The sequence below is a fragment of the Dysidea avara genome, chromosome 9 (genome assembly GCF_963678975.1).
Source record: "Dysidea avara chromosome 9, odDysAvar1.4, whole genome shotgun sequence".
NCBI classification, from domain to species: Eukaryota; Metazoa; Porifera; class Demospongiae; order Dictyoceratida; family Dysideidae; genus Dysidea; species Dysidea avara.
Genome location: NC_089280.1, coordinates 24059972 through 24082423, shown reverse-complemented (window position 1 = coordinate 24082423; position 22452 = coordinate 24059972). Strand labels below are relative to the sequence as shown.

The 22452-nt window shown below is 38.9% G+C and overlaps 7 protein-coding genes across 9 annotated transcripts in view; 4 read left to right on the top strand and 3 right to left on the bottom strand.

The window, feature by feature from the left end:
• The first annotated feature begins 5 nt into the window (after nt 1–5).
• Nucleotides 6–7215, top strand: LOC136266870 (kinesin-associated protein 3-like). Its single transcript, XM_066061892.1, has 18 exons — nt 6–148; nt 202–333; nt 385–533; nt 582–631; nt 1498–1639; nt 1997–2133; nt 2385–2472; nt 2523–2621; nt 2828–3006; nt 3193–3246; nt 3307–3415; nt 3576–3676; nt 3990–4214; nt 4404–4577; nt 4834–4963; nt 6134–6232; nt 6510–6595; nt 6641–7215. The coding sequence occupies exons 1-18, from the start codon at nt 117–119 to the stop codon at nt 7055–7057; spliced, it is 2403 nt and encodes an 800-aa protein (XP_065917964.1). The 5' UTR covers nt 6–116; the 3' UTR covers nt 7058–7215.
• Nucleotides 7053–12026, bottom strand: LOC136266869 (uncharacterized). The gene is made up of 5 exons (XM_066061891.1): nt 11563–12026; nt 10968–11174; nt 9359–10882; nt 9128–9304; nt 7053–8028 (listed from the first exon to the last, which is right to left on the bottom strand). The coding sequence occupies exons 1-5, from the start codon at nt 11902–11904 to the stop codon at nt 7348–7350; spliced, it is 2931 nt and encodes a 976-aa protein (XP_065917963.1). The 5' UTR covers nt 11905–12026; the 3' UTR covers nt 7053–7347.
• On the bottom strand, nt 12008–13566 carry LOC136266875 (small ribosomal subunit protein mS40-like). The gene is made up of 8 exons (XM_066061899.1): nt 13288–13566; nt 13171–13224; nt 12966–13021; nt 12894–12914; nt 12768–12839; nt 12312–12378; nt 12199–12258; nt 12008–12147 (listed from the first exon to the last, which is right to left on the bottom strand). Exons 1-8 carry the CDS (start codon nt 13529–13531, stop codon nt 12101–12103), a joined length of 621 nt encoding a protein of 206 aa, XP_065917971.1. The 5' UTR covers nt 13532–13566; the 3' UTR covers nt 12008–12100.
• LOC136266876 (uncharacterized) lies at nt 13437–15376 on the top strand. Of its 2 annotated transcripts, none has more exons than XM_066061900.1 (7): nt 13437–13591; nt 13749–14031; nt 14308–14468; nt 14680–14732; nt 14952–15062; nt 15117–15174; nt 15230–15376. In XM_066061900.1, the coding sequence occupies exons 2-7, from the start codon at nt 13950–13952 to the stop codon at nt 15251–15253; spliced, it is 489 nt and encodes a 162-aa protein (XP_065917972.1). In that variant the 5' UTR covers nt 13437–13591; nt 13749–13949; the 3' UTR covers nt 15254–15376. The 2 variants fall into 2 exon arrangements, with proteins under 2 accessions (XP_065917972.1, XP_065917973.1); XM_066061901.1 differs by having other exon boundaries at nt 13534–13682.
• On the bottom strand, nt 15167–18276 carry LOC136266873 (small ribosomal subunit protein mS31-like). The gene is made up of 6 exons (XM_066061897.1): nt 17990–18276; nt 16211–16359; nt 16095–16162; nt 15795–15913; nt 15677–15747; nt 15167–15613 (listed from the first exon to the last, which is right to left on the bottom strand). Exons 1-6 carry the CDS (start codon nt 18229–18231, stop codon nt 15381–15383), a joined length of 882 nt encoding a protein of 293 aa, XP_065917969.1. The 5' UTR covers nt 18232–18276; the 3' UTR covers nt 15167–15380.
• On the top strand, nt 18218–21840 carry LOC136266872 (general transcription factor 3C polypeptide 5-like). The gene is made up of 13 exons (XM_066061895.1): nt 18218–18367; nt 18433–18494; nt 18687–18812; nt 18865–18934; nt 18987–19055; nt 19110–19203; nt 19501–19525; nt 19590–19653; nt 19985–20046; nt 20426–20502; nt 20557–20655; nt 21348–21570; nt 21628–21840. Exons 1-13 carry the CDS (start codon nt 18280–18282, stop codon nt 21721–21723), a joined length of 1155 nt encoding a protein of 384 aa, XP_065917967.1. The 5' UTR covers nt 18218–18279; the 3' UTR covers nt 21724–21840.
• The window catches only part of LOC136266871 (uncharacterized), a 43317-nt gene continuing 42643 nt past the window's right edge, over nt 21779–22452 (top strand). Inside the window, exon 1 of one of the 2 annotated variants that reach the window (XM_066061894.1) lies at nt 21779–22062. In XM_066061894.1, the coding sequence (XP_065917966.1) occupies nt 21853–22062 (210 nt within the window). In that variant the 5' untranslated portion in view covers nt 21779–21852. The remainder of the gene's footprint in view (nt 22063–22452) is intronic. The other variant, XM_066061893.1, reaches the window with a different exon arrangement.

Below are 22452 nucleotides of genomic sequence, written 5' to 3'. Positions count from 1 at the left end.
TTACAATTGGGTAGTTATGCAATTATCATAATTACGTTGTTTAGTTCTAACTAGTGCCCACTTGGAAACATGTAAGATTCGTGTTTGTCCATGTGATGGCGAGGCTCTACCGCTAGATGCAGCCATCAGAACAAGCTCTAGTAACAACGTAATACTCGCTACTTTATGCGTACTATTTTTACCGTATATTTGTGTTTACAGGCGGACCCTTGAGGGTCCCTTGGACGTCCACCCGAGCAAGAACGCCATAGTGGTCCATTACGATGTAGAGGCGTACATCACTACCGAGTATGGCGAACCTATTGTAGCAGACAGGAAGGAATGCAAGAAGATGTATGAAATGGCTCCATCCTTGTGATATATTGTATACAATATTTCATACAGAGTAAACGTGTCTGGATTAACATCTTCTAGTAATATCACTGTGATAGCTAAACAGCTGATAGCTCAGTGTAACCTGATTCAACCAACTCGACTGCCTGAGCTCGAGCAGCTGCTAGCTTACCTTCAGAAAAGAAAACTAGACAAGAAAGGTAATAGCTACAATTATAAGCTTTGTGTAGTGTTGTGGTGTACTGTAGATTCTAGCTCTGGATTGACTGTTAACCAGGCTATTCCACCTGCTGATGATGTGAGTATAAGATTATATATGTGTAGCATAGTCTTGTGTGGCCAGACCCTTTCCGCACAGCTGCTTATCGATTGGAAATTATAAGCGCTGCACTACAAGGGTCTGGAATAGTTCACGTATTTACAATCCCTATTGGTTGGTGAGTTTAAATTGGCTCACGCAATCCCTTACTCACCAAAGTAGTGTAATTACTTAAGGATGGCCTCTGGGATGATAACTACGGACCCATGTGGGTTTTGCCTTCTACCTACCACTAAATCTTTTACAAGTACAGTTGAATGTAGACAAACAAGCTCAGTTCATCTTGATTTACAGGGAATGTAGGTGAAAGATTTTAAGCGGATTTGCCAATTAGAACAGACTAAAGATTCAATGGGGAAGAAGATCTGTTGCACTTTGTACCTATGTATCTTAGGTGTTACCTAGTCAGTCAATCATCACCAATTAAAAATTTTTATGTTTACGAACTATTCCAGATCCTTGTAGCACGGCTCTTATAATTTTCAATCAATAAGCAGCTGCACGGAAAAGGTCTGGCCACACGAGACTATGTGTAGCTTGTGTTTGTAGGTTACATACGTGTGGAAGCTGCTAGGAGTGTTGTACTTCAATGGTGTTGTACCTGAAATTGGGTGGCCTGTAGTTTGAATCCTAGGCTCTGAGGGTTTATGTTCACTTAACTATAGGATATAACATAAGTTGCTATCAGACTTCAGATGTCTTTAGTCTTACAGTCTTTAGAAGTTTTTATAGTCTCAGGAGGTTATTTTCCCATTCTGTTGTGCTGTAAAGCAATTAGTATAATATAGATTGGCTGTTGATTTCTTGCTTACATGATGCCGTAATAAGGTGGATGGTGTTTGTAGGGTGATGATAAAGCTGATATGGCTGAATTGGACAGTTATTTGGAGTTGTTGTATGATGATTTGCAGGCTAAAATACGTGGCACTAAATTGATTTTGCAACTGGCCCGAAATCCTGATAATCTCCAAGAGCTAGCTTCAAGTGGTAAGAGTGCATGATGTGTGTCCCATTGATTTCCCTGCTATTATCTGGTTCCCAAGTACGTAGATGTGGTTTTTCGCAAGTGGCAGCTGAAGACTTTCCTTTTTTTATATGTCTGCACATGTGCTTGTTTGTATTTTCTTGTAGTATGCATGCATGTGTGTACTTTAGTATTGTGTGTAGGTATATGAAGCATATCACTTTGTAGTATATACAAAGTGTTGGTTTATTTTGTGTTACACTTTGTATGCTTCAGATGGGATATATAGTATTTATCTGCTTACTCTCTAATCGTATACAGAGATTAGCAGAATATTGTTCTTGTGATTGATATTATTGCGTGATGTTCTCTTATGGCAGAGTCGATGTTGTCTGCTGTATCTCGAGTGTTCAGGGACGATTGGAAGAAGAGCATTGACCTGTCAACTAACATTGTCTACATCTTCTTCTGCCTCTCCACCTTCTCACAGTTTCATCTGATAGTGGCACACTACAAGGTAGCTGTGACAGATTCAACGTGTTTAGTGTAGCTACGTACATGGGGCAACATTGGGGATCAGGGAAAAATGCAGTGAACATATTAAATATTGTAGTGAAAGCTTCTGAACATTGTATATGCTATGCAATTTCAATGCAGCAATAACTAATGTGAGAGCATGCTAATGCTTAGTCATTTGATACATTGCTACATTTATTATTTTCTCTGGTGTAATGTTTCACTGGCTTACAATCTTGTACATGTTGTTAGGTTGGTTCTCTGTGCATGCAAGTTGTTGAGCATGAGATTAAACGATACGATTCCTTGAGTGAAGAAGTTGAGAAGAAAAAGAAGAGAGGTGTATACGTACTGTGAAATAACATTTTAAGTCTGTTGGCAATCTTGCAGTGAAAATGGACCCTGACAATGCTGAGATCAAGAAGGACACTGAACGGAGTAGAAAAAAGTTGATGACATTGGTGAAGAAACAAGAGACCCTTTTAAGAGGTTAGTGTTGCACCCATATGCACGCACGCTTGCTCACACACACACACACACACACACACACACACACACACACACACACACACACACACACACACACACACACACACACACACACACACACACACACACACACACACACACACACACACACACACACTTGTACAAAGATGTTACCCATATTACCACGAATGATTTCCTTGTATCAGTTGCATTCTACTTATTACTGAACGTTGCTGAGGACACTAGAGTGGAACTGAAGATGAGGAACAAGAATCTTATTCCCATGTTGATGAAAATGTTGGAGCGTAACAATGAAGAGCTACTAATCCTGGTGGTCTCCTTTCTCAAGAAACTCAGTATTTTTGCTGAGAACAAGGATGACATGGTGTGTATTGTATTATAAATGAAACCTATTATAAGATCACCTCATTATAGTGACCATATCAAGTAGGTCCCAAGGTGTACTTTATGACCTCATTAATAAGACCACCTCATTATTAAGGCCACATGTTTTACTGTTAAGTCTTCAGTCGCTGTGTTGGCATATTAATGCAAATATTATTTAATGTAGGGAAATATTGGCATTATTAAGAAGCTGTTGAAGATCATCACATCCAAAAATGAGGTCTGTCCTAAAATACAATATTGAATTATCTATATAAGGTTGTGTACTGTCTGTTAATAGACCCTGATGAATGTAACACTTCGTTTGCTGCTCAATCTGTCATTTGATCCTAGTCTGAGAGATGAAATGGTCAAAGAAGGGTATCTCCCTAAATATGTTGCCCTATTGAGTACGTACGTATGTATCTCATGTTTGTATTTCTACAGTATTTAATGCATCATAATGTGTATTTATTGATTGTAATTGTGTGTGTAATTGAGTTAAATTTTGTGTAATTCATGTATTTAATATCACTGAACTGCACTTATGTAAACATGTACTTACTCTAGAGGATGAATGCCATCGTGTAGTAGTGTTGTGTATCCTCTACCACATCAGTATGAGTGACAAGTGTAGTGCATTGTTCAGCTACACTGACTGCATTCCTATGGTGGGTGTACCATGTTGTGTGTTGTATGGAAGACCTTGTAGTCAAAGCATTGCTGTGTTTGTATCATGTACACATGCACACTACACTGCACATGTGTTCATCTGTGGTTAAATTGGGAACATAATGGTATGCACCATTTGTATGTAGTACACGTACACACGAAATGCTATGCATGTGATGCTAGCACACACATACGCTATACACACACAATGCCACTTTGCATGGCCATTATACACCACAGTACACACGTATACACAGATACTTATATATCTCTGGATGTATACAGTACCATCTGTTTCATGAATAACTGCAGCTAATGAAGCTAATTTTGGAGTGCCGTGAGGACTGGGTACAGCAGGAGCTAGTAGCGGTTGGTATCAACTTGTCCTGCGATGAACAAAATGTCAAGATGATGGTGAAGGGACCTGGACTGAAGCTGCTGATGAAGAGGGCACTACAGACACAGGACTCCTTGTTGATGAAGATGATAAGAAACATATCACAACACTCTGACCAAGATATCAAGAAATTATTCCTGGTTAGAGAGATCTAGAAGGACACCCTTAAAAGTTGTTACCTGGACAATCAGGACACTTATCCGTGGTCCCATTTGTATTAGTGCACACACACCCCTGAAATCAGTAATAAGGACATTACATTCAATGTGTCCACAATAGAGGGGTCCCGCTGTATTGTTCATATCTCAATTAACATTGTTGTGTTTTAGGACTTTGTGTCACCATTGGGTGAGTTGGTAATCAGTTCTGTGGACACTGAATTGGTGACTGAGACTATTAGCATACTGGCAAACATTAATTTACCTGACCTGGACTTCAACCGGCTTGCCACTAAATACCAGTTGATACCTTATATCATGAAGAAGCTGGAAGCCAGTGAATTGGTAAGGTGTGCACTGTTGTATATGTGGTTTGCCATTTGTATTCGCTAGCATACACACATTTAGTCCCCTGAAAATTAGGCCACGTTACTAATAAGGCCACTTCAGCATGGCTCCAAAGAGAGAGGGTGTAGTACTTTACAGGGTACAAGACCTGCTCAGGGTGTTAAATTGCACTGACTCTTAGGCAGTGCCTGAATAGTGTGTGCGCTGTTTCACTATTTATTTGTTGTACTATAATATTATTGCAATGATATAGGCATTGCCGCCAGACGATGAGTTAATGTTGGCGGTAATCAGATTGACGACAACCCTATCACTTGATAAAGATTGTGCCATACAGTTCCTACAATATCACATCACTGATAAACTGCTTGGTGAACTGAAATGTAAGAAACATAGTATATTTCTTAACTGTGTATGTATGTAGGTATATAACTTCATCGATGTTAATAAGACCACCTCATTATAGTGACCATGCCAAGTAGGTCCCAAACATAGCTAAGGTGTACTTCATGACCTCCTTATTGCGGCATGTGGCTTAATGAGGTTTCACTGTACTAAAAAAGGAAAAAGTTAATTTTTAAACTTATAAAAATATATTGGCTTATTTAAGTTGCAATACTCTTTAGATTAAAAAGCTAAAATGAAAATCAGCGTTAAGTAGATTTATTTTAATATAGCCAAATTAGTGGGCAATTAAAGTATGTACACACATTGGATTAAGAATAAATAATAATTGCTAGGAATATAGTCCCATGGCATAAATACCAACTACAAAATTATATAACTGGATTAAATGTGGCAAGGTGGCTTGACAACAATGAAGCAGTAACTTCTTAATGTGCTGCACTGTACCTACAGTAAAGCACTGTGGTTTAATGAGGGGCTGATTATTCTTGTTTGTTTGTCAAAGCATATACACACAGTGTACATAGACTGGGTCCCTCAAATTGAGTGCACAAGCTCACACAAACCATATGTACGCACTGGCTACACAGCATAGCTAACAGTTCCATTATTTCACGGGTAATTCATCATGAATTGTTTGGATTTGACCCAGTCACCCATGGGCCAAAAATTTGTTAATTTTAGTAAGCAGGTGATTACATTAGGCAGGTGTTTGTATCCCTTTAAAATTGGTTGTTTAAACAGGTGACCTTTACTAGACAGGTTTCACTATGCTCCCTTTTAATTGAATTCAAAAGGCATTACATTATAGGATAGCTGATTATTGGTGCAACATTTTGTTATCTGTCATAAATGCAGTGTGAAACCTTGCTGCAGTGGCTACCTCTTTAATAAGACCACCTCATTATAGTGACCATGTCAAGTATGTCCCATAGGTGTACTTCATGACCTCATTAATCTCATTATTGCGGGCCAGATTTTTTGGTCCCATACAAGGCCTCACTTGATGCGGTTTCACTGTACATTGACTGGTTATAGATGTATCACTATGTACCAAGTCAGTGTACTAATTCACAATCATTATCACCTGTTGTAATATGATAGTGTGGGTGAACTAGCTGTACTAATTGTTGTGTGTGTGTGTGTAGCAAGACAAGAAGATGACGATGCTGTGTTGTGTATCGTGTGTGCCTTCTGTCAGCTGATCAGCCATGAAGATGTGAAAATGGCTATTTCTAAAGATACTCGTATCCTAATGTATTTTTAACAGCGAGTCTAAAAGAGTGTACCTAAAAGCCTTTTGTTTTGATGCTAACTCTACAGTGGAACAATGTGGACTTGCTATTCAACGCTTCAGTTACAATATCACATCGTACAACATAAGCTGACAAAACTCAGGACACTCAGTCCTAAGGTGTCCATATTTATTGTATAGCTTCAACTGTATAATGCAGACCTTCTTAAGTGTTATAAATTTTTTTTTTAATTACTGAGTTTGTTATGTTAGCCTTAATAGTGTGTTAGAAGTTGCAGAATATTTGCTGGAGCTGATGAATGACAAGAACAAGGAAGTGGCAAAAATGAGCAGTAAAGCATTAGACATACTAGCAGTAAGTTTAACACAATGTCAAAACTCGCTCATGTTCTTTGAATAGGAATGTGACGAACAACTAGCAATTAGAGTACAACATGATCGGTTTAAGTGGCACAACTTTCAATGGCTAGAAATGACAACAGGCCAAGCAATTATAGATGATCTTGATCCTTATTACGAAGACTATAATGACAGTTATCAATTCCCCGAGGATTTGAATGATGTTTACGATGTCTTGGACATGCAGTCACCTTTAAACACACACTATCCCATTAACCAGGAGTTTCAATATCCCATTGACCAGGAGTTTCAAGAGTTCTCTGGCCCGGAGGAATATTATGCAAGCCAGTTTTCTGGCCCTGACGATTATTACACTGGAATTCACCCTGCATACCACACCATTGGTGCAGGCGATGATGCCTCTTATATGTTCATGCACCCCATGGATTCATCACACCCACTTGCAAGAACTATTTGATTAAAATCAACCTAAAAATTTAGCCATTCAATTCACAAAGACATATTTACATACCATACATACAGTGCAACACAAAATATATGTACAATGTAACCTTAATAATGCACGTATATTTATGTACATAATAACAATGAAAAAACTTTGACTATTGCCATTCATTATGTTGTTTCCAAAAACTATTATAAATTATTTACAAAATTGTTCGATATAATAATATATACATGTATAAAAATATCATGTACGCCTAAAACAGCTTTATATTAAAAATTGTGTACCTTTGTTCTGTTAAGTCATTTTACCTGATAGACTTTCACAGTATTGTCTGACTGTACAACTGTTAGCATTATCTCCCGACTAGGGGACTGGCTGGGTAATTCTCTGGCTAGAGACAAAGACAGGAGTTTACAGGATGCTACACCTGCTGCATTGTTGACAGGAAATTCTGGCAATGCTGTAAAATTTGGCACATGGTAGACAACTATTGATCCACGTTGTAGTGCCATTGCTAAAAATGAACCGGCAAATTTGGTTACCAGAACGGACGATGAAATTATTGTTCCAAACTCTGTAAATGTCTTCACAGATTTTGGTGGGTTCTCAAATTTCCATAATGTCACAACAGGCGTGTTAGTTCTACCATTGCTCTTGTCTCCACCTGAAGATTCCAGCGCTAACTTGATGACGCTGGTAGCCAAATCATCAGGGGTTACAGCAGCTGTGCCATTGTTAGAAGCAGAGCTAGACTTGGGCTCATTAGCTACACCCGTATCTGATGATTCCACAGAAAGAGATATTGGGAAATCAGAATTACTTCCGATGGTGACAAAATGTTGTGAATTAATGACGTGGATTTGACTGAGTGATACAGAGTGAGCTCTGATTGTGGCAGTGATTACTGGACGCGATGATTGCATGTTCCAACAATGTACAGTACCATCAACTGATCCTGACAGGAGAATACTGCCAAGCAACTACGGGTAAATAAACAACACAAAAAATGTTACAGCTATTATATCATACGACCTACAAACTACACAACAAATTTTATAAGGACTGGAGCCAGCTGTCAGTAAAAATTTCAACCTTACTTCTATTCCACATAGGATGTCACATAGCATGTATACAGTCTAGTATGCAAATCTGTGTGGCTTGTGTTAATAAATTTGTACATGTACAGGTTGGTTTTGTAGATTATTGATGTCAACAGAATTTGTTGAAGTATTGAAATGCCATTCACCCAACATCACAAGATTTTAAAATAATATTTTCAGCATCACATTTGAGTTCATAGATATAATTTAGTGAGTTGATGGTTTTATTAATTTTTGGATTTTTGCACAAATTATTTTAAAGGAAACACCAGCATGACCAGGCAAACAATTTTATAACAACTTTGCCTTGACTTGTCGGGTCTGCTTTCTGGAGACAGATGTAGGCTTTTACAGCCTACACAAAGGTAGTGGAGTGACTAGAGACAACAATACTGGCTTGGCCTAGCAAAGGTGAAATCTGCATTTCACACCATTAATATTGTTCATCTATGAATGTATGTTATACATAAAAGGTTCAGTTTGCAGAAGTAGGTTATATTTGAGGATTTTGTAAAATAATTCTCTCTAAAAATTTCCCTTCACCAGAATTTATGAGTAATATACGTTTACTGTTTTCACAATTCTAGAAGTTTTAAAACCAGCCTTTAAGGACATAGGAAAAAACTTACCTACGGTACCGCCCAAGTGGAGCGTCATTTCTCGAGAGTGCGCGCGATTAAAAAACTGAGCAAGTTTTTTGATCGCATGCACTCACAAGAAACGACGTTGCGTTTGGGCGGTACCATAGCAATGGATTCTCAACTTTAACTCTCATTATCTTATCTAGCTGTTACTAATATTTTGTAGTACAGTAAATGTTTTAGCATACAAGACTAAAACTTTGCCTGCATAATTCTTTGGCCATGTAGATAAAGACAAAAAAAAGTACTATTATCTGTCCTAGGTATATAGGAACACAAAAGTGTCAGTAATTATAGACACGCAGCACTACATAACACATACAGATGGGTACACACACCTGTATGGAAGTGACAGAATGTGGTTCATGACGATGATCAGTTAACAATACTGTGAAGGTCTTCTGTGGTGGCTGCATGATGTACCAGGTGACCACACCCACACAACTTCCAGACACTACAATCTGTGATCCCAATGATGTGTAGAAGTGTATGAGTGACGAGACTGCAGCTGACGACTAAACAAAGAAATATATAAACAAATGGTAAAAAGTTTACATAATAAAACTTACATCGTTCACACAGATGTCTATTCTTTCACTATGTTTAGTATCCCAGCGGTAGATGCTCCCATTCTTTGTTCCAATAAATAGTTGTCCAGTATCTCTGGAGCAGTAAAGGTAAGATACTATCTGTGGCAATGTGGAATTGTCCTTCAGTGTGTACGTCTGTCCAGTTGATGACACTCTGTAGGGCTGTAGTGATATACGATAGTCTCTTAACACATTATCCAATGTTATGTAGAAGTGGTCTCCGCGTGTGGTTAGGTGAGTGATGTGTGACTGTGACATGTCAGAATTAATTGGGATTTCAGATACCAGTGCAAACTTCAGCGAGGACTGATCACCTCTCTTGACTACCTGTGGACCATTGGCAGCCATGAATGCAGCAGCGGCAGTAGTGTGTTGCATTCTGACAGCAGCTGGATTCATGGGAAATCGTGTGAACATGAACCGTGAATTATTAGGATGATGAACACCACTCGGCATACGAGCTTGATAAGGCAAAAATGTGGACCTGTTTCCTCCCCCAATAGGCCATGTAGGAGAGTTGGGAAAGAATGTTATTGGTGATTGAGGAGGTGACGGCATATAGTAGTAGTTCTGATCAACAGTTGGCTGTTGTGGGAATGTATACACATCATGGGAAGCAGCACTTTGTGGTGACATTAGAGGAGGTTGTTGAGATGTCATCATGGGATAACTGGGTAGTACCACATGAGAATACCAACACTTGTCCCCATAAAGACAACTGCCATTTAGAAAATAGCTGCATGGAACGTCCCTAGGTGATCTTGATGGTAATCCCATGTTAGCTGCTGCCAACATTTGCTGTTGTTGCTGCTGCTCCGCTAGTAAGTGTAGTAGAGCTAACTGTTGCTCGTCTGGTGTCAAACTCATTAGTGGCTGTTTCTGGTTAGCAGAGAAATAAGGGCTTCCCTGCATGGGCATCTGAGGAAATGTACTGATAGATGTGTCAGGAATGTTTTCTGTTACGATGGATCCTTGATGAGATTGCTGTTGTTGTTGTTGTTCCTGAATTAACTGTTGCTGCTGCTGTTGAGTTTGAATGGTGAGGGGAGTCATTGAAGGGAAAGGCTTTGGATGTGTTCCAGCGATTGAAGATTCAGGTAGCATTCCCTGTTTATTAGTCAGTGCTTCCTGTGCAGACACTGACTGAGATGGTATGGACACTTGTATATTAGAGACTGGCTGCATTTGGCTTAAATCAACACCTGAGAGTAGAGGATTTACAACAGGTAGATATGGCTGCATGACTGCTTGTCCAGGTAAGAGTGGTGGAGCGAGCATAGAGGACGATGATTGTCGACGCTTTGTTCTACCACCCGACCCACAACGATTAAATCTTGGAGCCATACCAGCTCCTCCACTACTGGTGGACCCCATTAGAGGTTTCTGGATTGCACGTGCTATCTTGGGTGAGCGGGCTATGAGATATTTTAGAATGTTCATGGCATGATTCTGTACCCATTTGACTAGGCCTGGGTGAAGTGGAGATTGGTCCAAATTTTGCATCTGAAAAATAGAAGACTTTTATAATACCTACTCATACAGGTGCAAGTCACCAACACACACTTTTATTTTATGACGTATAATTCACCTTCTGACAACACTGAATACAGAGTTGTTCCAAATTGACCCAGCATTGTCCATTAGTACATCGGACAGGACTACCATTAATAATTAGCTCAGTTGGTGATGTATCCACTTCCTCTTCATGTCCTCTCGTTGGCCTCGGCTGCCAGTGGGCCCAATCTGGCTCCTTCTCCAAATCCACAGCATACACATGATACATAGTCTGCTTTGCCTGATACAAAAACATTGAAATGACTAACAAATTCCAAAATTTGTAGGTGACTTCAGACAGCCCTCCCATTAAAACCCATCCAGCTATGAATACCATGTAGCCAAACAAAAGGTTAAATATATAGACTAGTGAAACCTTTCTGGGAACAGGGGGGTCATCTGACTAGTGTAGGAGCTGGCAGTGGATGAAATTTTAGTCAAATTTGTGGGCAAGTTAGTGCAAGCCCAAATACCATAGTCACAACAAACATAACATGTCATTAACCTTAAGTAAAAATTAGGTGCCCCCTTCAAACTTGTGCATGTAAAATATAGCACGTCAAGCAGTTTGGTAGCTTCTATTTTAATGCCTCGTGTAGCTATATCCCAATTTATTAGGTCATTATCACCTTTCCATCAGGGTTGGGATCGTTGTACATCCTCATAATATGTATGAGTGATGGTAGACCAGGCGGTGTACCCCCTCCACACTCCTCTTCCAGTTCTCTTAACGTCCCAACTGCGCCAAAATCTTCAGCCGGCTCTAAGTCGCCTTCTTGGTCTAGCCTCCCTCCTGGGAATGACCACTTGCCGGGCGTGTGGCTGTGCTGGCCCCTCCGCTGCAGCAAACATTCTACAGAGCCATCTGTCAGGCAACGACATACTACTGCCAATCCGACCCGCGGTTGTTGGAAAATTGGCGGCTGCCAGGCACTGAATTCTTGTTCTGGAAATCCATACGGTGCGGCCATAGTTCTTTTAAACAAGTAATACAACGCTCGTGTCCTTGATACGCTGTTAAACCATCACACGAAGCAAAGGAGCCTTTCATTGACCGTATACTACTGGTATCAATTTCCGTTAATAAACAATAATCCGTATCACTATGATAATTCAAACAATTATAAATAGATTAGCATAAGTAAATTACATGCAATTAATTGTAATTCATGACTGTCTAACATCTGGTCTGGGCACTGCAAATTGTAGTAGACCTTTGAAACAACAAAATTTAGCACAGTTTTTATCTTACAAAGCTTACTCACCAGTATCACGTGCCTTTGTTATTGCAGCTATAAGTTTTTTCTGCTGTTGTCTGCACACGCCTAAAGAGCATTATCTCACACAACTTTTTTGTAAAAAAAGCGCAACTAATTACCAGTTTTAACAGGATCCAAGACTTTACCAGTAAACGGACAGATAAATTGTTGAAGTAACGCAACATCCTGCATTAGGTGACAGCATATACAAAACTTGATTAAGTCAATACGTACGACAAGCACAAAAACAATTTACAGTTGAATCCTTCAATTTCGGACACCTTGAATCATGGAACAGGTGCTCTTACTCTCAGGGGTATAAATATACAAACGTTCAAATTATCAAGGTGTCCTTGTTATTGAGGCATCTAAATGTACACAAGCAAATGTGACCATGGAGGACAAGCGTCCTAATTATCAAGGTGACCCTCATTAGTTAGGTGTCTAATTGTGCACGTGAGTACACAAATAAAAGGATGGACAAATGTCTAGATTATCAAGATGACCCTTTCGATAGTTAATAAACTCTCTCCAACACTCTACAGTAGGTAGTGTAGTTACAAACACATACTTACCTCATAAGTGACTTCTATATCATTAGCACATATAGCACAAGGACTGCCTGATGTAGCCTTCTTGCTATTTCTCTATTATAAACACCAATAAATGCAATATAACCAGCTGGAGTGTAGCATTGTCACCTTGCATTGCTTTCTTGTTTTCTGAAAGGATTTTAAATTATCACTAATTATAATTACGTTAGTTCAACTTACAGTAGGAGGTAAACCACATTTAGTTCTAATCTTGTGTCCTTCCCATATCAATTGATCTACAAGAGATAAATAGTCTTTGGCTATGACTGTATGGGTGCTGATAAAACCAATATTGATTAAATCAGAATTAATTTTTAATTTGTAGCCCAGTCTATCACATTTTAGTTGTGAAACAAATAGTTTGTGTGTGCGTGCATACACTTACTTTTTTCTTCTTGTCTAAAATTGTCTTTCCGCTTTACAGCCAAATTCCTCTCTACTGTGGGTGCGCATTAAAAAGGAAAGAACATTTTGAGAGTCCACTAGATATTTTAAAACTCACTTATGGGGTGGGACGCAGTACGAGGTGGAGTATTTCTTTCTCTAGCTTTGTCATTTAAAATATCAGCCACAGGTGATGGGTTTGATACCACCTGCGGAGTCCTCCTCTGCTTTTGCTCAGAACACAACAGTCTATTAGTGCCATTACAGCGCGCCAATAATGGCACATTAACGCTGTGTCGTAAAGTGGTATTCGCAGCAAAACGAGGAGCCAGTTGAACTAAGAACCACAATCGAGTCACCATCGTTTAGTTTAGCTTAGATAGGCCCCGCCCATATACGACGATAGCAACCGTTGTTTAGTCGTAAGTATCTATGCTTCTATACTGGTAACTGTAACGTTATTTGATAAACTTAAACAACTAGTAGATGTTCATTTGTAACGTGAAGTAGCAGGTTGATTTGTATGCATGTGATTGAGTGTTAATAGAAACATGAATGCATATAATCGTTGTGTTTCAGGTTGTACTCAAAAATACCACTTGTACTTGCTGATCAGCTGGTCAGATAGTGTAGACTACAACATAATCCAGTAGTTAGCAGTGGATACTCAGCCAGTGTAGCTACCTAGCAGTGTTTGATTAAGAGATTTGTCTAAGTGTTCTAATGCTGATGGTGCATCACTAAGACATAAGGTTATACTGGAGTCATCCCCCCTAAGAAATGGGATGTAATCCCTCCAAAAGCAACGTAGTTCATCCGTTAGCAAAGCCGGCCGAACCTCATAACAATGGATCATTGCCAAGTAACTAATATTATTTGTAAAAAAGCACTCCATACTTAGGCATATACTGTGTGTATATGTGCAATGGTTGTGTGTCTGTATCTACAGTATGGTCTTTTCCTTGGCTGTTTATAGTAGCCTATACAGTATTGTGAGTATGGATTTTGTATACGATTTTTTAAAGCTGTACTGATAATCGTAAAGAGTAGGTGTGAAAATAATAAATGATTGTTTTTCTCACTTGCTTGATGTTAAAAGGCTTCAACAGTGATGTTACAACTTGTTTATTCATTGCAGCAGAGACTGTTACAACCACTGCAGTTGCTCCCAATTCTACTGCTAATGAAAATGGCGGGACACTTACCACTGATCAAGTTACCAATAACAACACCACTATACATGAAAACCAACCATCACCCACCTCTAATGACAGACATGAACAGAACAATGAAGAGCTGGTAAGTGTTAGTGTTTGTTAACTGTAAATATGAATTTAAAATTTTTGAAGCTAGGGAGACATGTTTTGTAGACCATTAATTACTTCCCCACTTGTCCAGCCAAAATACGTTTGGCTAGACAAATGTTGGAGCAACCATAGGTCAGAAATGGCCAGCAGCCCGACTGTCAATCCTATCACTATTACTAGTGTTCCTTCATGTGTGTTCATAGGTTACCAACGAGGATGGTGACACAACTAATTCTCTTTTGCCATCTCATCCAGTGTAAGTCCTTGTGTTCATGCACATTGATTGTGGGTCAATAAAGAGTGCCTGTCTGCATATCTTTATAATTGGATTCCTGTCTATATATTAAATTTTGAGTGAATTAAAAAAAAAATGATTAGGTTTATGAATTTAACTTAATTGTGCACAAATGGTGCAGTATTTACACTTACCTTTGAAAAGCTCATGCCTGGTTGATTTAGTGTTTATTCTCTACAGCCATGATGTACTACAGCAAAATCAAGATTATCATGTCTTGTGGAATGAGCCACCACCTGTTGCTTCTGCTCTCCCGTCTCACCTTGCAGCACGCAAGGCAGAACTTAGAGGGTAAAAACACTTAGGAAAATCCCCTTACAATGATGTCACACTCTTCTTTTACAGACCAGGCACAGACTCTCAGGTCGAGTTTTTTAAAATGCTTGATCGAAAAATTGAAGCTGTAAGTCAATGACATTATGGCACACTGTATGCATGACAATTTTTATTGTGTGTAGGGTCCAGATTACAAGGAGAGTTGAACTAGCATACAACTTAGTAACATGTTGACTCTCTGCTATCACATTTTGTATGACAACGAGAATGTATAAAATTATTAATTGTCACTATTTTTATACAATAAATATTTCTACATAGCTACTAAATGAACTATATCTTTGGTTTCGTTGTTGCTGCTCTTTCCTTTGCTGCCTTCATTCTTGCAGCCTTCCTTTTTCGGTGCCGGCTAGATCTACTGGAAAGCATTTCCCTGACTTTGTCGTCTGACATAGATTTGAAGACATTCTTATACCACTGGATGTGTTCCCGTTTCTCTTTCACAGTGAAGTACGGACTCTTTGATAAACCACTAATCACAAGCTGCATAAATTTCCTAACTGGGCCTACAAAAAGATTCATAAGATTCATAACTTTAAGGTAAGGAATATTTTTTTAAAACAACAAACCCTTTTTAGGTATGTCACTGATCATATGGTCAAGTAACACATGATCTTGAAACCCAACATCAGCTTCTGACCTGTCATGATGTGTCGTGCACACTTTGATACAACAGTTCACTCTTACTGTTTAACTATTTCGTTGTCAATGGGGTATTGGTAGCTGGGTTGGTCCATCAGTGTTTCAAATTCGTTATTAGTTGGCTTTAGCCTGTTCCAATTTTTAACCCACATCTTTTCATCCTCCTAAGAATACAGTACACACTCTTAACAGCAAATATGGTAGTTCAATATAGGGGCGGACCATGTACATGTGACACTGTTCAGTAGTTACAAAAATCAGTCATAGTTTTTGTCAGTCCATTACACAATTTGGTGGGGATGCATGCTTGGATTTTCAAAAATAAAGTTCAGGGCATTTTGTTACCTCTAGTAAGTTTAATCTTCTTGATTCAGCTGCAGCCTTTGCTTCAGCGCTAGGTTTTTCAAATATACCTATACAAGATACAGTTGATCACAGCACCACGGGGTAGTATTACCTACCCATCCTTGTAGCCTCAAAGAGCACAACCTTGGGCACATGTGGTTGATCTTCCATTTTACGCTGATCTTCCATATGACGAGGGCCCCGTCTAGCCACAAGGCCACGAAGGCCAGGCCTTGTATCCTTGGGTCCAGGCATTGTCACATCCCTGAATGTAAAAAAAACAACAGCATACCACATACTCTACATATTTCAAGGGGGATTGTTTGCAAATCAGCGAAAACTCTAGTCTTAGCTACATTGCTCAACCTCGAAAATATCGATATCGCTCCTCAAAATATTTTGGCTATACGGTAGTGGATGGAGGGGGAGCAGTTTTAAAACTATACATAATTTGGCTGTATAACAACACAATGGAATCAGAGCTTTTAATTCTGTACAATTTCTACCCCTAGAATGGCATCCATGTCCGTTCTATACTTCAAGTTCCACTATGCACCTTCGTTGTCATAATTGGCCATCCCTAACTCAACATTTTTAAAACTGTGGCCACTAAGTTCACTTTTTAATGCAGAACAGTTTATGTTTACCATTCAATCCAACCAGTTGACCCAATTCTAAACCATTTTTTTCCTGACAACATGAAATCCAGTAGTAATAGAACGTATTCATCAAGGCATTAGTCTGAAATGTTATCTCTCATGATAAAAATCCACTTTTCTGCTTCAGGGCTCAATCCAATGTGTACATACTATATGAATGGCATGACCTCGTATAGTTAGTCAACTTGATATATCACAATAGTACTCTCACCCACTCATGTTAGGATATGGCATGTTTTGTGGTGATTAAGTATTTCAGAAAGTAGACTAAATGGGCTTCTAGTATATCGCGATTGATTACGACCATGGATTGGTTTTCTCTGCCTTCCATGTCAGCAAACTACAGGCCATAATAAAACAAGTGTTGCTGGCCGTCAAACACCCACTTCATGGTCATCTATTAATGGAGGACGAAGCACAAGGGTATAGTTTAAAAGTAATGGCCACAGAGTGTGCCGTATTCCTAAATCAGATGGATCATTCAATGGTGATATCAGACAACAGACTAGCTAGCTAAGTGGTCATGTTTCTAGTATGAGGTGATTGCTAGTCAGGATGGGGATAAATGCCATACATATTTCAACCAAATTAGTTATGTGTATATATACAATTTTATAGGGATCGTAGAAATATAAAGCTATGAGACAAGGGAGGCCACCTATACACATACTATAGTGAACCTTCCAAGTGACTGAAGTAGGGGTTAAACACATACCCTGACTGATTACTGCAAAGCTACGTGGCTATGTATGTTTGGTCTGTTACACAGCACTACAGATGGAGAACAGTACGAGAAGCACCTCTGCAGTTAATCCACTCACTAAAGGAATTATGGACAGTTCTTGGGATAGTTAGCAAAGGAATTAGAAGCCACCCACGATATGTGGTAATAGAGTTAGAAATGCATTGGATACAAAGGTTGGGCCTAAACGACAATAAATAGGTGCTCTATAGCCTTACAAGATTTATTTTAGAAATTTGCACCAAATCCGCTAAATTTTAGTTGTGCCAAACTCTTGTCATTCACAACCTGTATGGTAGGTTTTTTTAATATGGTTGATGATCAAGAGATCAAGGCACTACTATGAACTATGATTATTATAAAATCATGACCATCAAAATTCCTCGCAAAATTCTTGATCATAGTCACTTTTCTACTGACAGTCTTGATTCACAAATTCATGTAAAAACGCAAGTCTTGAATATTTGGTCACGTGAGATGCAATATTTCCTGACCTGCTGTCAGCCTCAGTTTCTTCTTCTGTCTCGCCTTTAAATTTTCTCAAAATTTTTGACAATTTATTAACTTGCATATCGCCTTCTCTCTTTGTTTGTGCTGGCCCTGAAGGACGCTGGAGCTGTAGTTGAGTAAGCTTGCTGTCATCATTACTCCACAATCTGCAACAAGAAGACAATGGCTGGCTGCCTTGAGAGATTAGCAGGCGAGTAAGCAGTAGAGGTCCGCGTGAAATAAGCATTTTAGCGCCTGTAGTATTAAATCCGAACCTTTTAAAAGCGCACGTGTTATGGAAGAAAATGAAGCTGGCACTAACGAACTAGTCACCCTAACCCTTCCAGGAAACTTGGATGAATTGTTCTGTGTAGAGTATCCAGGTGATTACGCCGTTATCGAATAAATAATGATGTAATAAGCGTGCATTGTTTTATATTTCTTTAAGGAAATGTGCAGAATGTTCATAATGCATTAGCTACACTGGGAGGAGAGTCAAGTGTAGCACGGGTATGTGCGTGTGTGTGTAGTGTGCGTGTAATCCGTGTGTGTGTGTGTGTGTGGTGTACGTGTAATCCGTGCATGTGTGGTGTGCATGTAATCCGTGCATGTGTGTGTGTGTGTGTGTGTGTGTGTGTGTGTGTGTGTGTGTGTGTGTGTGTGTGTGTGTGTTATATTAAATTGCATATGCTCATTCTACAGGCCCACCACAGTTCAACCCCACTGGGACTAAAATTCAGACCGGATGACATTTATTGTACACCATTGACCAGTCCAAAGGAGAAAGCAACTGGTTTGGTATTGAAAGTGAAGCGGAGAAGAAAGAAGGTAGTTTAGCAGTATAAATATCCACACACTACACACCAGACCTCTATATTAGGGTGATACCAAGTGGAGCAAGTGTGAGACAGAAGTGTTAGGAGTAGTAGGGTCAAAGTATGAATTCAAAGGTAACATGTATGCTCTATTAGAGAGTTTCATGTTACATTACTGATACTGCAGGCATGCTGGATTATCAAGTGTTTCCACCTTATGAGACAATGGCTACTACAAGAGCCTACAGCACTGATGGTTAGCCTAGTAGTAGTAGTGTGTAGCAAGATTACAATGTGTTTGTTGTCATAGCTCTTCATGATATTTCATTGTTGAAGGATGAAACTATACCTCCTTTTGTACTGCCAACTCCCCTCACTAAACAAGACCGTCCATTGGAGTACTCGTATGTGACTATGCATGCACGAGTGCACGCACTATACACATTGGGCTTTGGACCTTGAATTGGAAATAAGGCATCCAGGAGATGATGCTTATCTTGAAGAAATCACACAAAAATCATCCACATCGAAAATGGGTGGTTACGACTTGTATACACACACACACACACACACACACACACACACACACACACACATGCACACGCGCGCACCCACACATTACTACTGCACAGATGGGTGGGTGATTTGAGTGCTCTTATGTATTAATTTAGTGATAGTGAGTAAAATTTTTCTCCTTACAGGTATCAGACTCGATACAGAACAGATGTAAGTGATATAGTCAGTGATATAGTCATTTTTATTGTATTTATTTTCTTTTACATAATCAAAGATTCAGAAAAAGAGCTATTCCTACTCCAAGCCATTGAAAACGATTGCCTTTGATCACAAAGGTCGTATCCTTCAGTTTGTAAATGTTGTATGTCATATGGAGGGAAACTTTGGTTTCATATAAATTACTCTTGGCAAAATATACTTTGGTAAATTCAAGCTCAACCTTCAGTTTTAAGTGCTATTCTCAAGCACTGTGAGTTAATTGGAGGGCTAAACTTTCACCCCACAAGGTATCATTAATGTTTGGTTAAATGAAATCTGGTGATGAATGTGCTTTAACTGGACAAAAAAATTTTTTTTTTGTGTTAACCAAGATATTAAAATTTTGCGATAGCTGGTACATATATATTGTAGTATGTGTTGTAATATTGTATGCTTCCCTAACACTGTTAGCTGTGCCCAGTGAACCAACTGATTCCATTTCACCGCCTTCATCCTATACAAGAATACACAAGGTAGACCAGTTAGTATGTTATAAAACTGTTGTAGTGATGTACATCCCTACAGTTTATTGGCCATTTTATAAATCCATTGATAATCTAGATTTAAATACATACATTAGTTGGAAATTGGCCGAGTTGTAGTTATTATAGAATTCATATTTTGTGTATTACATACGATAGCTGGAGTTATTGGATGCTTGAGTCCTTGGGCTTTAGTCATACACAGGCAAATGAGCTCTGTTGGAACTGTAGAAATAAAATTGTCTGTAGGAATTTGTTGTAGAGGTTGTGTGAGAGCCGTCCAATACTGTCCCAAACTAGAAATCAATAACAATTCTATTGTGTACTCTTTAGAACATTCATTATTACAATTTATTCTTATCTCTTGCAGTTGTTTGAAGACTGTCCTGTGTGGACAAGAAATGCCTTAACTTTTCATGCAGGAGTTTTATTCCCTACCTACAAAGCGTCAGTTTCTACTGATCATGATCTGTAACTGTCATAGTGTATTGCGTTATCTAGTGCTCTCCCTTTTATTGTGTACTGCTTCTCCAATGGACCTTGGAAGACAGCATATATCAGATTTGGTTATGATCCCAGGGAACATCCAGAGGCTAAACTGTGAGTATTTTTTTTTTGCTGTAAATGTTACCTGTATATGTCAATGTGTTATGGCCATTGTATTTTTGTTGTTTGAGTATGATACCAACGTGCTGTTGTCTTGTTAGTTGCAGCAGACATTATATAGGGTTAATTGTTTTGCTGAGGGGTCAGCAATGAAGTGTAAATCTCGTAGGCCATTGAAAAAAATCTCTAAATTTTAAATCTCTAAATTGGTCCAAGTTTATATAATTTTCCACTTATCTACGCATACTAATGGTGGCAAAACTATTGTTTTGCTTTTGACAAGTTTTCAGCATAAATCTTTACTATGAATCTTTTAAGATCTTGTAAATCTCGTAGACAATTTTTCACTTGTTGCAGACCCCTCGTGTTTTTCCCTACATGTTTGGGAAAAACACTTGATCGACCCTTACATCAAATACGCAATTTTCATGCCAAAATATGTACTGTATAGCCTAAATATTTTAAGGGGCAAATATTTTGAGGTTGAAAAATATATTTTTTGCGGATTTACAAACACTCCCAAAATGTATTAGACTACATGGAGGTCTAAATATTTCAAAGTCAAAATTTTTGCTGATAACCCCCAAAACCGTGAAATCAGCAAAAATTTTCCCCCTCAAAATATTTAGGCTATACGGTATTGCTATTTTTAGCACAGCCTTACAGTTAGTTTGTATGTTCTACAGATACCAGGTGATTGAGCTGAGAGTTCCACGCGCCATAGATTTGTTGGATGCAATAGAACACCAGCCGAAGAAGAAGGACGATGTATCAAATTCTAATTACACGTTTTCTGCTAACATTATACCTCCCAAACGTGGAAATTACTATCGTCTCTGTGATATTAAAGATGATACAATGCAGCAAGTGATTCACTCCAACGATGGCAAAGAAAAGTCTGTGTGTAACGTGAGTGATGTGTACAAGTACAATGGGCTGTATAATAATGTGTACACGATTTTACAGGAAGAATATGGATGGTGTGAAGCTGATACTTATGGAAAACTGAGGGAAATGGCAAATAAATACATGCTAGCTAGAGCCAAAGAATTAAATATTTGATTTCATTACACGCGCATCCCAAGTTTAGACGCGCAACAAGTAATAATAAAAGTTAGAAGCGCATCTGTAATAAGCGCGCTATAAGTAATAAACATTAAGGGGAAATCCCTAAGCTGGTACGTTTTCATCATGGCGGAGCCGATGGATACAAGCACTTCGTCCTACTCTGAATCTTCTTTCACTAGTACTTGCGGCGATGAGATTCAACTGTCGATAACTAGAAACTACGCGCAACACTGGGATACGTGGGAAGGAGTCCGCGAGATGGTACAGAACTGGCACGATGGTTTGTTCAGCGGCTCGGAAAATATTACCAAAGAGGAACTAAAATTCAATAAGGTACTCACATACACCCCACCGCAGGGACTCCATATATCAAAATAAGCCACGCCCATTTATAAGATGGGACCATGTTGACTACAGTGCACATTCGAGTAGATTGCACCTGAGAAAAAAATTTGGTAGCCCATAGTACAGTATGTAACGTGAACAGTGGCTAGAATAAAAGCAAAAGTACAACATTCACGGGTTTTCCAGCTTGCATGAACCAGAAATAACAGAGGGGCGTGTAGTTCCGTGCTTGTATGAACATGCACCTCAAGTAGCAGTGTACTACTTATTAAATTGTCCAGCTCAGTTTACATACTAGAAGTGTGTGGATTATATACAGGTGTCCTCATTTTTGAACATCCACATTTAACAGCTTCCATTGTAGTTCTTACAGTGTAC

Bases quoted from the DNA above. Each gene is read 5' to 3' on its own strand.
- LOC136266870 (XM_066061892.1), top strand. From the start codon at position 117: ATGCAGCCATCAGAACAAGCTCTAGTAACAAC. The intron at 632-1,497 runs GTGAGTATAAGA...TGGTGTTTGTAG, and splicing joins CTATTCCACCTGCTGATGAT to GGTGATGATAAAGCTGATAT. The intron at 6,233-6,509 runs GTATCCTAATGT...ATAGTGTGTTAG, and splicing joins GGCTATTTCTAAAGATACTC to AAGTTGCAGAATATTTGCTG.
- LOC136266869 (XM_066061891.1), bottom strand. From the start codon at position 11,904: ATGGCCGCACCGTATGGATTTCCAGAACAAGAATTCAGTGCCTGGCAG. The intron at 11,175-11,562 runs GTGATAATGACC...TTTTTGTATCAG, and splicing joins ATCCCAACCCTGATGGAAAG to GCAAAGCAGACTATGTATCA. The intron at 9,305-9,358 runs GTAAGTTTTATT...TTCTTTGTTTAG, and splicing joins TAGACATCTGTGTGAACGAT to TCGTCAGCTGCAGTCTCGTC.
- LOC136266875 (XM_066061899.1), bottom strand. From the start codon at position 13,531: ATGGTGACTCGATTGTGGTTCTTAGTTCAACTGGCTCCTCGTTTTGCT. The intron at 12,379-12,767 runs GTAAGTATGTGT...CACCTAATGCAG, and splicing joins ATATAGAAGTCACTTATGAG to GATGTTGCGTTACTTCAACA. The intron at 12,148-12,198 runs GTGAGTAAGCTT...GTTGTTTCAAAG, and splicing joins AACAAAGGCACGTGATACTG to GTCTACTACAATTTGCAGTG.
- LOC136266876 (XM_066061900.1), top strand. From the start codon at position 13,950: ATGGGATGTAATCCCTCCAAAAGCAACGTAGTTCATCCGTTAGCAAAG. The intron at 14,733-14,951 runs GTAAGTCCTTGT...TATTCTCTACAG, and splicing joins CTTTTGCCATCTCATCCAGT to CCATGATGTACTACAGCAAA. The intron at 15,175-15,229 runs GTAAGTCAATGA...TATTGTGTGTAG, and splicing joins TTGATCGAAAAATTGAAGCT to GGTCCAGATTACAAGGAGAG.
- LOC136266873 (XM_066061897.1), bottom strand. From the start codon at position 18,231: ATGCTTATTTCACGCGGACCTCTACTGCTTACTCGCCTGCTAATCTCT. The intron at 16,163-16,210 runs GTAGGTAATACT...TATCTTGTATAG, and splicing joins CTTTGAGGCTACAAGGATGG to GTATATTTGAAAAACCTAGC. The intron at 15,748-15,794 runs GTAAGAGTGAAC...ACATCATGACAG, and splicing joins GACAACGAAATAGTTAAACA to GTCAGAAGCTGATGTTGGGT.
- LOC136266872 (XM_066061895.1), top strand. From the start codon at position 18,280: ATGGAAGAAAATGAAGCTGGCACTAACGAACTAGTCACCCTAACCCTT. The intron at 18,935-18,986 runs GTAACATGTATG...CTGATACTGCAG, and splicing joins GTCAAAGTATGAATTCAAAG to GCATGCTGGATTATCAAGTG. The intron at 20,656-21,347 runs GTGAGTATTTTT...TATGTTCTACAG, and splicing joins GAACATCCAGAGGCTAAACT to ATACCAGGTGATTGAGCTGA.